At 34.7% G+C, this 11,953-nt stretch overlaps 1 protein-coding gene across 1 annotated transcript; it reads left to right on the forward strand.

The window, feature by feature from the left end:
* Positions 1 to 399: 399 nt before the first annotated feature.
* LOC140440978 (52 kDa repressor of the inhibitor of the protein kinase-like) lies at positions 400 to 3,650 on the forward strand. Its single transcript, XM_072531338.1, has 3 exons — positions 400 to 1,009; positions 1,091 to 1,275; positions 1,325 to 3,650. Exon 3 carries the CDS (start codon positions 1,648 to 1,650, stop codon positions 3,529 to 3,531), a length of 1,884 nt encoding a protein of 627 aa, XP_072387439.1. The 5' UTR covers positions 400 to 1,009; positions 1,091 to 1,275; positions 1,325 to 1,647; the 3' UTR covers positions 3,532 to 3,650.
* The last annotated feature ends 8,303 nt before the right edge of the window (positions 3,651 to 11,953 follow it).

Consider the following 11,953-nt stretch of genomic DNA (forward strand, 5'->3'; position numbering starts at 1 on the left):
CCAAAATTTGTGCTCGACTTTTGGGTGGCACTTTCCCTCTGTGGATGTTGACTATAATTTCAATGACTTTTTAGATAGGCTTGTCTGTATTTTCAATAAGGCATTTCCTTTAATTACAATTAAGTCAAAACAGCACAAACTCTGGACTACCAAAGGTATCCGCATATCAGCCAAAAATAAGCGTTCACTACTGTATGTCAAGAAATTTACTACCAACGTCTTTGTCACTGAATGTATCTCCAAGTACAGAGGAACTTATCTAAAACTTATCAAAACAGCTAAAAAATGTATCAGAATCATCTGGGAAGCTCTAAAAATGTTGCAAGAGAAACTTGGTGCATAATACACGATCTTTAAAATAAAACTATATATATATATTTAGGGATTCTACAGCAGGGACGTATTTATGGGGGGGGTTTAGGGGGTTCAAACCCCCTCCTTGCAGTCCATGCAAAACTATTACTTTTAATCCAATATTACATGTATAAAAAATAAAAATAAATTAATGAGTCAGCGCACGGATGCTGTCGGTCCGCAGTAGCAGCGTAGATACAGATAAACTAATACCTATTAGAATTAGAACGCTATTAGTAGTTATATCACCGTACACCTATTCCAAATAGTAGGTTCACTCTTTTGATCTCGGCTCTTGCCGAAAGATTTTTTGCCGGTAGTCATAAATGATATTGAACGCTCCGCAAATACATTGAACGGTGCCTGAACGATAGAAATTTAGAGAGGACTGACCGGTGAGAATTTGGTAGGTACGGGGCGTGAGACGACGGGGGCAGGTAAACCGGCGCTAAATCGAGAGTGACCCAACTTATTTTATCACTGAACGGTGGTTATATATGAGTCGCAGTCTAGTGCTGTCTGTCTAGTGCCAGTCTTGTTTGTCGGCCGGCCGGTGCATATGTGGATTTGTGTATTGTTTTCTTTATTTTGTTGCTATCGTACAAGTACAAATCCAGTAAACTGTTGTATTTGTCGAAATTTTTGTGGTGTTTGTGTAAGTATCTACAGTGTCGTTACGTATATATAGATAATATAATAATTATTATTTGGATATTGCTTAATATTAATGTTTTAGTGAAAGAAGTATGAAACGAACTTTACAGCAGTCGCTTTTGGGATTTTTTCCAAAGAAGGGGAAAACTAATGATGAACCGAATCCTCAAAACGATAAAATCCTAACTACGCCGAGTATGGATATTAGTACAGATGGGGATGCTCCAACTCCCTCCACCTCAGATAGAAACAGAGAACCAAGCAATGGTAAGTTACTTTAATTTTAATCTCTCACCATTTTAAAGCATTTTTTTAGCTGGTCTGGATTCTGGTATGGACTACGATTTTGGTAAATATTTATCAAATAATCCAAAAAATGACGAAGAAAAATTAACAGTTTTAAAAGAAACTTGGACCCCTCCAGAGACTTTTAAGTTCCCCGTCTGTGGTAAAAGAAAACTTTGTTTTCAACGTCATTGGACCCAAAAGAATCCATGGTTAGTATATTCAAATATGTTACAAGGATCATTATGCAAAATGTGCGTTTTATTTGGACAGACCGAAGGTGGTCGCGGTGATCAAAAACTTGGAAGTTTTGTCACAAAACCATTTAATAACTGAAAAAAAGCTCTGGAAAAAATGGAACATCATCGAAATACAAATTATCATAAATATGCTGTTGAACGGGCAAGAAATTTTGTAAGCGTTATGGAAGGTCAAACTCGTGATATTACAGAGTCGTTTAATGAAGAAAATAAAAAAATTGCCCGAGAAAATAGAGAGAGGCTATGTGCCATAGTGGACACAATCTTATTTTGCGGACGGCAGGAATTGCCTTTGAGAGAAAATCAAGACTCTGGTGAAATCGGTATTATAGATCCTCTACATAATGACGGTAATTTTCGTGCACTACTTCGTTTTCGTGCGCAAGCTGGTGATGAAGTACTTAAAAATCACCTTATTTCTCAAAGCAATCATTCTCGGGCTATGTACACATCGTCCGTCATTCAAAATGAAATTATTGATTTGTGTGGAAATGCTGTTCAGGAGCAAATAATAAATAGAGTGAAACAATCAGGTTTCTTTGCTGTACTTGCTGACGAAACTCAAGACATTTCGCGTCACCAACAACTCTCACTTTGCCTTCGGTATGTAGACTGCTCTTCTGGAAAGGCACTTATTCGAGAGGATTTCATTGAATTTATACACGTTGATGAAGTAACAGGATTAGCTCTAGCTACGACAATCATCGATAAACTTAAGTCGTTTGGATTAGATTTGGAGAATTTAGTTGGCCAGGGCTATGATGGTGCGGCTGTGATGAGCGGACGATTTAAAGGAGTAAGAACAATAATCATGGACAAATATCCTCGAGCACTATTCGTACACTGTGTGGCGCACACATTAAACTTAGTTTTGGGTCATTCATGCGAGATCCCTGCAATACGAAACTGCATCGGAACTATTAAAAGTATAATTAACTTCTTTCGGCAATCTGCACTCCGGGATGGACTTTTAAAAAGAACTGCGGACGAGATTGAAGCACCTCATTCAACGCTTATCTCGCTTTGTGAGACACGCTGGACAGAAAAACATACAGCCGTCGAAAGATTTGCTGAGATGTTTCCTGTAGTAAATTCCGTGCTTCAAGAACTTCAAGAATCTGGAAGGGAAATTGCAACCCAAGCTTACCAGTTACAAGTCGCAATGGAAAACAGTCAATTTATAGTTTCACTAACTATTTTAAGGAAGGTTTTCTCCTATACGTCAAGCTTAAACCGAACCCTACAAAAAGTCAATGTAGATTTAACCGACTCTTGCAGTTACGTAAAAACAATAAAAACCACTTTACAGAACCTTCGTAACGAACGTGAATTCTCAAATCTTTTTGAGGAAGCAAAAAAATTAATTTCAGCAGATATAACTGTTCCAAGAGTAAGTAGGAGACAATTGAACCGCAATAATATACCAGGGGACACTGCTGAAGTTTACTATCGGCGAAATATATTTTATCCATTTATAGAACATGTAGTGACCGAGCTTGATGCTCGCTTTAAACCTCACGAAGAAGCAATTTCAGGAATTCAGTTGCTTCTACCAGATCGCACCCAAAATACTGAGAGAGCAAAGAAATGTATAGCAGGAATCGGAGAAATATTTCTCAGGGAAGTTGAAATAAAACATTTAGTAAGTGAGTATGAGCTTTGGCACAACCACTGGTGCAATCAAGAACAGCCGTCTACTGCACTAGAAGCTATGGACCGATGTGATGAAATTTTTTTTCCAACGGTTAGGAAACTTCTTCAAATTTTAGCAACAGTTCCAGTATCTACTGCCACACCTGAACGTACTTTTTCATCACTTAAACGGTTAAAAACTTATCTTAGAAATAGAATGGGAGACGAGAGGCTTACAGGATTAGCTCTCATGAGTATTCATCGGAATGTGACAATAGGTCTAAATTCCTCAGAAATTGTAAATAAGTTAGCTGAAAGAAGGAAGAGAATGAATTTAATTTTGTAAAACGGTATTTTAAGTTTTAATAAAATTTTTAGAAATTTGTTTTTATTACTTTTTTCAAAGGTATTTCAAAACCAAGCCCCGGTTTTACTTAATTTGGAAATTAGGATCCCCCCCCATTAAAAAACTATAAATACGTCCCTGTTCTACAGTATCCACTGCCTTCCCTCGCTCAACCGTTTCCATATCTCTCTGTTGTTCCATTCTCCATCGTTTAGGCCTCTCTTACTCATGGCGTCGTCTACTTCGTTCCTTCAGGATTTTCGGGGTCGTCCTCTTTTCCTCCTTCCTATGGGGCTCCATTCGGTTATTCTCTTTATCCATCTGCTGTCGCTAGTTCTTCTTACATGTCCATACCACTAAATAAAACTAACATAGCTCAAACATTTTCTCTTCGAAATCCTGAAAATCTACATAAATAAATACTTCGTCAATATGAGTAAAAATATAACACCAACTATTTTTCCTTCTTCTTCTTCTTAACATGCCATACACCAAAGTGCGTAGGCGACTATCTTATTACTAGAATTTTGTTTTTGGCGGCGTGACACAGCTCGCCTGTATTGTGTATTCCTGTCCATTCTTTAATATTCCTTAATCAGGATAATTGTTTGCGGCCGGCTCCTCTCCTGCCTTCGATCTTCCCTTGTAGGATTAACTGTGGTAATTCATATTTTGCTCCTCTCAATATTTGCCCAAGGTAACCAATCTTGCGTTTTTTAATTAATTTAAAGAGTTCTCTTTCCACGCCGGCTCTCTTAAGGACGTCATCGTTTCGAACTCTATCCACCCAAGGTATGCGCATCATCAAGCAACAAAGATGTTTTTTTTAAAGTCCACGTTTCCATGCCATAAAGCAAGATGGACTATATGTAGCACTTGACCATTCTGTAGCGTATTTCGAAATTTAGGTTTTGACTACATAGGAGCGGTCTGAATTTCACAAAAGCTTGTCTTGCCATTTGTATTCGGGTTTTTATCTCTTGTTGTGGATCTGATTGGTCATTGATTGTGGTGCCAAGGTATTTAAAAGTTTTCACGCGTTTTATGCGATCGTCACCTATGCATATTATCGGGTTTTCTGGAGGGTTTCTGCTAATAACCATATATTTTGTTTTCAAAATGCTGATTTTGAGGCCATATTTTTTACCTATGCTATTCACCCCATCAAGTAATAACTGCTGATCTTCCAAATTATCAGTTATAATCACTGTGTCGTCCGCATAGCGTAGATTGCTAATTGGTATGCCGTTCACCTTAATGCCTAATTCAGTGTCTTCTAATGCTTCCGCAAATATATTTTCAACATATAAATTAAAAAGCATCGGAGAGAGTATGCAGCCTTGGCGGACACCTTTCCGGATTTCAAATTCATCCGTATATTGGTCTTGATCAATCCTCACCTTTGCCATTTGGTTCCAGTATAGATTCTGAATAATTCTGATCTCCTTCTGGTCAATGTTGGCCCTATGTAGTAGTTCCATCATGATGTCATGTTTAACATTGTCAAATGCCTTCTCGTAGTCGATGAAGGTGAGGTAGACATCTTTTCGTTGATTTAAACAGTTTTGTATTAAAGTGTTCAAACATAAAATTGCCTCTCTTGATCCTAGTCCTCCCTTGAAACCGAATTGTGTTGACCCGCTAAGTTCTTCTAGTATCTTGTATATTCTTGAGTGTAATATCCTAAGGAAGAGTTTCAGCCAGTGACTCATTAAACTGATTAAGCGGTGTTCATTGCATTTTGTGGCATTAGCTGTTTTTGGGATCATCACAAAGGATGACTGCAGCCATTCTCGCGGAATGTAACCAGTATCATAAATTCTATTGAACAGCTTTACCAAGATTTCGATATTCTCCTCGTCTAGTAGTTTTATTGCTTCTATATTAATTTCTTCTGGACCTGTTGCTTTATGCATCTTTGTGGTTCTAACTGCATATTCTATTTCACTTCGCATTATTGATGGCCTTGATAAGTTTCGGAGGAAAGTTTGCGCGTTGGTTGTGTTGGTCTTTCGTCATTAAAAAGTCTTTCTGCGTATTCTTTCCACGCCATTGCTATCTCCCCTTCTGACTCTATGTATTCGTTTCTGTCGTTGCATATTCTTGTTCTGTGGTGGCTTTTGTGTATATATACTATTTTTCCACAAGATCCTATTTCTTACCTTCCCAATTTAAAAAAAGGTCTCCAATTCATTTTTTTATAAGACCAGTTGATAAATCTGAACTGATCCAAACAATCAGTAGTATCAAAAGCAAATTTTTCTGTAGTACTTTTAGACTATCCATAAAAAATTACTTATTACCCAAAAAATGTGTTGGAAGACTTGGTCTCACTAATTAACGATTCCTTTGAAAAACGTATATTTCCAGAGTGAATAAAGACAGCTATTATCATTCCTTTTCATAAGGGCGGTGAAAAATTTAATATCTGCAACTATAGACCTATTGCCTTACTATCGGTTCTATTTATTTACCATTTATGCTCTTAATGTTTTACGCTTTAATTTTCCAAAAGAGATGGACTCTTTTTTCTTGTCTGTGTCTGTGTGTTTTATGCTTGTCATTCTTTGATTCTTTTTATTCGTGTCCATTCTCATAGCCAGGGTTTTGGCAGTTTTGCATTTATTATAGTCCTTGTGTTTTTTGCCATATTGTCTCCATTTTGGGACGACATCTGTTCCTTCTGTTACTCATTTTTTTGCATTGCAATATTTTAAAAAATGCTTTTCTTGTCCCATCTACATTTTTCTCCGCCTACTATAATCTTTTTAAACCTACTTTTACCATTTTACCAATTTCCATTTACATTTTTTCTTTACATTGTTTAGTTATGTTTTTTCTTATTGCTCTTTCTTTGGTTGTTAGATCGTTATTTATGAATACCTTTTCTCCTTTTAAACTTTTTCGGTGACTCTTTTTACATTGAAAGAGAACTTAACCAAAATTATTGCAAAAATAAACGAGTATTATAGAATACAATCAAATCTAGCAGAAAGAAGAAACAAAAATAAATAAAGGTGCTAAAAGACGAAACAAACCAACATAAAAATAAAAAAGATGATGAACTAGTACAATATGAAACAGTATTCATATAAATTTGGACTGAATAATTGATATCGAACAAAGAAGAAGACCGACAAACGAAGCTGATAAAGAAATAATACAGAGAAATTGAGAGAAGCTTTAATGACTGTTAAAATTGGACAATTTAATACACACAGAAGAAACTTGAATGAGATAAACAAGACATAACAGTAAACTAAATGCTGTAAATGCGAAGTTCTTAAGGAATATTAGTGGGAACACAAAAAAGGAGGATAGAATAAGTAACTAAATAATCAGAAAAAACCTACACTAATAATACATTAGGTATAAAAATTACAATTTTGGAGGGCTGTCTCATTATATAAATTAAACAGTAAGGCATAATGCATCCTTGTCTTAGTCCTTTAGTTATTTTTATTGGCTTTGATAGTCTATTTCCGATTTTTAGATAAGTAGAGTTATCCCTGTATACTTCTGTGATTTTTCCTAAAAGATGGGACTAATGCCGAGTTGTTGTAAAGCTTGCCACAATTTCGCTTTGCCACTTCGGTACCAACCGCTATTCTTTTTTCTATCAATTGTTTGAGTATAAAAAAGTTATCAGTGCAAGATCTACCAGTCGTAAATCCACTTTGGTCTTCGCTAATTAGATGTCCTAGTCCTACATCATCTTGTATTTTTCCATTTGTTATCTTTCCAACCAATCTCCCGAAAGTAGGTAGGACACTTAATCCTCTGTAGCAGTTAGGATCTATTCGATTACCCTTTTCAAAGATGGAAACTTGATGAGCGGTTTTCCATTCAGATGGTACTTTAATTTGTTGGCAGCATTGATTCATTAGAAAATTTATTCGTTCTATTTCGAGTGGACTTCCTGCTTTAAGTAACTCTACAGCTATATTGCCAGGTCCTGGAGATCGCCCGTTTTTCATTTTAATTAACGCAGTACGGATCTCGTTGTTAGTAATATTAATGTTACTATTTGTTTGTCTTTCCATACTGTATTCCTCTCCCATATATTCCAATCTGGACTCTTGGAGTAAATTTTTATAGTGATTTTCCCACTTTTCTATAGGAATTAAGTTGCTTAAGGAGTTATGCGTGTTTTTCTTTAGATTATGATGCTTCTTTTCATGCTTCCGTAGTCTGAGAACCACCAATTAAATTTTCAACTTGTACACATTTCTGTTCCCAGAAATGGTTTTTTGCTTCTTTTATTTGATTGCATATTTCTCCGTTTTTCCTTTGATATGTTACTCTCATGCTAGATGTTTTATTGGTTAACCGGTTTTTATATATTTTGTTTTTTTTTCTTGTATCATTTCTTTTACGTTTTCTGTCATCCGTGGTGGTTCGTGGTGTTTTTTGTCGTTGTTTTCTGTTCCTAATACTTCATAAGCAATTTTTTTATTATCGTTTTGGTATTCTTGTACTACATTTATATTTCTTTCCATCTTATTTAGTTCCTTTTCTAATCTACATTGAAAAAAATGTTTAATACTTGGTTATAATAAAAGATGCAATTTATATCTCTCCGTTTTATACTGTGTGGTATTGTTTCTCTCACTTTCGGTGTTTTCTTTGTAGTATTGTTTAAAGGTTCATAAAAGATCAGCTAAAAGATAGTAGGGATCGGTCGCATAGTTAGATCCTCTTTTTACCCTGAAGTCTTGGCAGTTAAATTTTGATTTCTGTCTCATTATTATATAGTCCATGATCGACTTCTGTTGGAGTGAAGGTCGTTCCCAAGTCTATTTATCAATTACTTTATGTTGTAATTGGGTATTCATTATTTTTAAACCAAAAAGTTGACAGAACTCAATTAAGCTGCCCCCTTAACCGTTTTTAACTATTTCTCCGTGCCGTCCCACCACGTCATCGTCTATTTGAGAACCTACTCTAGAATTTAGGTCTCCTAACAGTATTATTTCTTGATGATTTTTTATTTTATCACAAATGTTTGATAACTCTTCATAAAAGGAATCTCTAACTTGTTGATTTCAATCGTCTGTCTGTTGGCGCATAGACTCCAACAACTATTGTTTCGATGTCGTAAAATGTGACAGTTATTGTCAGAATTCTTTCAGATATGTACGCATATTTTTTTTTATATTTTTTAACGATTTTTTTTATAAGAATTGAGGCCCCTGATTTAACGTGTACGTGTTTCTCTACATCTGACCATATATGAATATAGTCGTTATAAAATCATTATACATTATAAAAGTTATTGGAAGAAAACAATTACGGTAGTATACTCATATATGTTGACAAGAAAAATAAAAACAATAAGGAAGGGGACAGCAAGGAATACATGGGCACAGCAGATAATGAAGATAGGAGAAAGAAGACGAAAAACGTTAAAAGAGATGAAAGATTTGCCAAATTCCTGGAAAAAAAATTAAAGAAGTGGATATAAGATTAACTACAACTCCTTTTATATAGCATAAGGAGAAGCTGAAAGAAAAAAATCTCAACTTCAATCTGGAAAGTATGAATTCACAATCCGACACGTCCTAGTCAATTAGCCAACGCTTTCTAGTGAATCACTGTCGCAATTAACATCAAATGATTCAAGAATAGGTTACGAGTGCATCTGCGGTCGAAATACGTTTTTCGGAGCAGGAACATAATAAAAAGATTTCAGTAATAGTAACAGGGGGTCGTAACGTAATCGTTTGTTTATGTTACCGAAAAAAATAAACTGATCTGTCAGTCATCTGTCTTTTCTATTGCACTCTCGTTCGAGCAAGGATGTAGGCAACTCTTTAATGGGACCATTTACTACAGTGTATACAGAGTGGAATGATTTTAGTTGAGGAAAATATTAGATGTGGCAAATGAAGTTTTTTTGATGTGAATATTTCTTAGCGCTCGGTATGATGTTGTAAGATACCACCAGATTCAACATACAGATAATTGAAGATAACCCAGACCCGAATTAGCTATAAACGATTGAAATCTAGCATAGCATGATCTTAACTGGTTGAAATGAGAACTTTTTTGCCTTAACTAGCTATTTGATGAATTATTTTTTTTAAATCTTATTTTTATTTATTTAATCCACGGGATAACCCCACTAACAGTTTAAATTACAATATTATTATACAATATCACAGTTAGGATTCAGAACTTGAAATTACTTATAATATAAAATCAATATTAAAAAGTTTAAAAAATGAGACTGAAAATCTTACATACTAAAAAAAAAACAAAATATAGCAAGAACAAAATTCAACCATCCCAATATACATATCACAAAGCAAACGATCTTTTTAACTGAATTATATTAAAAATATCAAAATCGAGAATATTTAATAGCCCCATGTATCTATCCAATGGGTTGGAATACCATAGGTTGTTCTGTTAGGTTTGGACAATCAATTGTAACGAAATTATTTTGCCTACCATAGATAGGTAAGATTATGGGGTATAAATAGGGGACAGAAACTATGGGGGCGAAGATAGGGCAAGCAAAACAATCGTTACTGGTGCGAACGACACTCAGTTGGTTGTTGGAGAGCTGGGGTCGTGGATAAGTTGAAATAAATGGGTTGGATTGGGGTATCTACACAATAAATGAAATAAAGGGGTTCTTACACAAATCTCCTGGACACTTGGCAAATAGGGACAACAAGAAAAAGAACTTCAAGCTATTTGAAAGGAAAGGACGCCGCTTCGAAGAATCCTAAACTTGCCGGATTTAGGAAAAATATCCCTAAAATGAAAACACATAAAAGGGTTAGGAGATTATTCTAAAATAAAGCAAACAAAGTAGTTCAGAGAAATGGAATAAACATTTATTTCTGTCTTAAACAAACAGTTATCAAACATATAAGTGGCATAAAAAAATATATTATATAAATAGTTGCCAAATACAGAATAAAAAAAAAACTTACATGTGTCCGTTTACAAACTCCGTTTACAAATAGATAGAGATACTACAAAACTTACAAATGTTATCGCACAGAGATTAACCTTTTTTTAAACAAACAAAACAAATGAATATCGAAAAGAACAAAGCTAGCTGTCATATGTTAACATTACATAAAAAAAAACAATTAAAATGACAGCTGTTAAACCATAAAATTTACAATTTATTATTTATTACAAATCCTTTAAATTTTAATGAAAGCAATTATTGTTTTAGCAAAAAAATGTCTGTCTTTACTTTAAAATTAAAATGTTAATTGTTACCTGATTTCACTGTTTAGCACTTAACTTTCAAAAAAAACTTGTTAACATCTATGGGACTGGAGCTGCAAAGGACATAACTCTCAACTTGAATAAAAATAAACCATTTCCATACGTAGGCAGGAACGATTGGAACCGAAACTTGATGGAGGAAGCTGTCGACGGGGACATTCTATATAAACATTTTCCAAATTTCATCAGTGCCGGTGTACTGCACAAATCTTATGGGTGATTACTCTGATCTAAACTGCCACATTGCATAGAGTATCACCACCTTAACCGGTCTTAAGATATTACACAAAAAAAATTGAATCGACTTGCGATTCAAAATCTCTTCTGTCTGCTCTGCTTGGGGCTTAAATGTCGACTCCTCGATGCCTTACATTTTACAAATTTCAACGCAAAATAAATTTCCCTTTACGTCTCACAGCTAGTTTTTGCCTACAAACTTAAAACAAACAATCTACCCTTTTTTGACCTCGTTCTTAGTAACGAACCGACAAAAAACTTCTTGAGTATTTACTTTTAAATTGGTTTTTTTGGAAACTGGAAATTTTTTACCTCACAATACATACAGAGAATAGGGGAATATTAATGTAAACAAAGACAAAAAAATATTCTCAGTTAATACGTCTTAGAAAAACCGTATACCTGACTTGCAATATTATATTAGGGGACTCGAAACAACTTTTAAATATTCCAGTTTATTGCGTTTTAACGACAAAAGACAAAACAGCTGAATACCAAAACTTGATATTTAGAATCTCAACTTAAAATGCCATAATATATTGATCGTTTTAAAATTCATTTGCAAACAGAAAAACGAAAATATTCCACCAAATCCATATATAATCTTATATAGGAGCTATATAAATGTAGCTCCTGACATACCACGACGGCTCTTGAAAGAGGGTAAAATTAATTATTGGTCTATACGGGAATAATCATGATTTTCAATAGTAGTGTGGATGTGGTAAGCACCATGTCCCAAAAATGTATGCTGGACTCTTGGTATCTATATTGTTCTGAAAATAGGGTGACCAAATAACTGACCAGTACTCCAAAATAGTTCTAACTAAGCAACAATATACTAATGTTATTGAATCAACAGAGAAATACTTGCAATTTCTAGTAACGAAACCAAGAAGTTTAGATGCCTTTATTGAAATAGATGTGGTCACAG

The sequence above is a fragment of the Diabrotica undecimpunctata genome, chromosome 5 (assembly GCF_040954645.1).
Source record: "Diabrotica undecimpunctata isolate CICGRU chromosome 5, icDiaUnde3, whole genome shotgun sequence".
NCBI lineage: Eukaryota > Metazoa > Arthropoda > Insecta > Coleoptera > Chrysomelidae > Diabrotica > Diabrotica undecimpunctata.

Excerpts from the sequence above, each read along its gene's own strand:
- LOC140440978 (XM_072531338.1), top strand. The coding sequence starts at position 1,648 with ATGGAACATCATCGAAATACAAATTATCATAAATATGCTGTTGAACGG.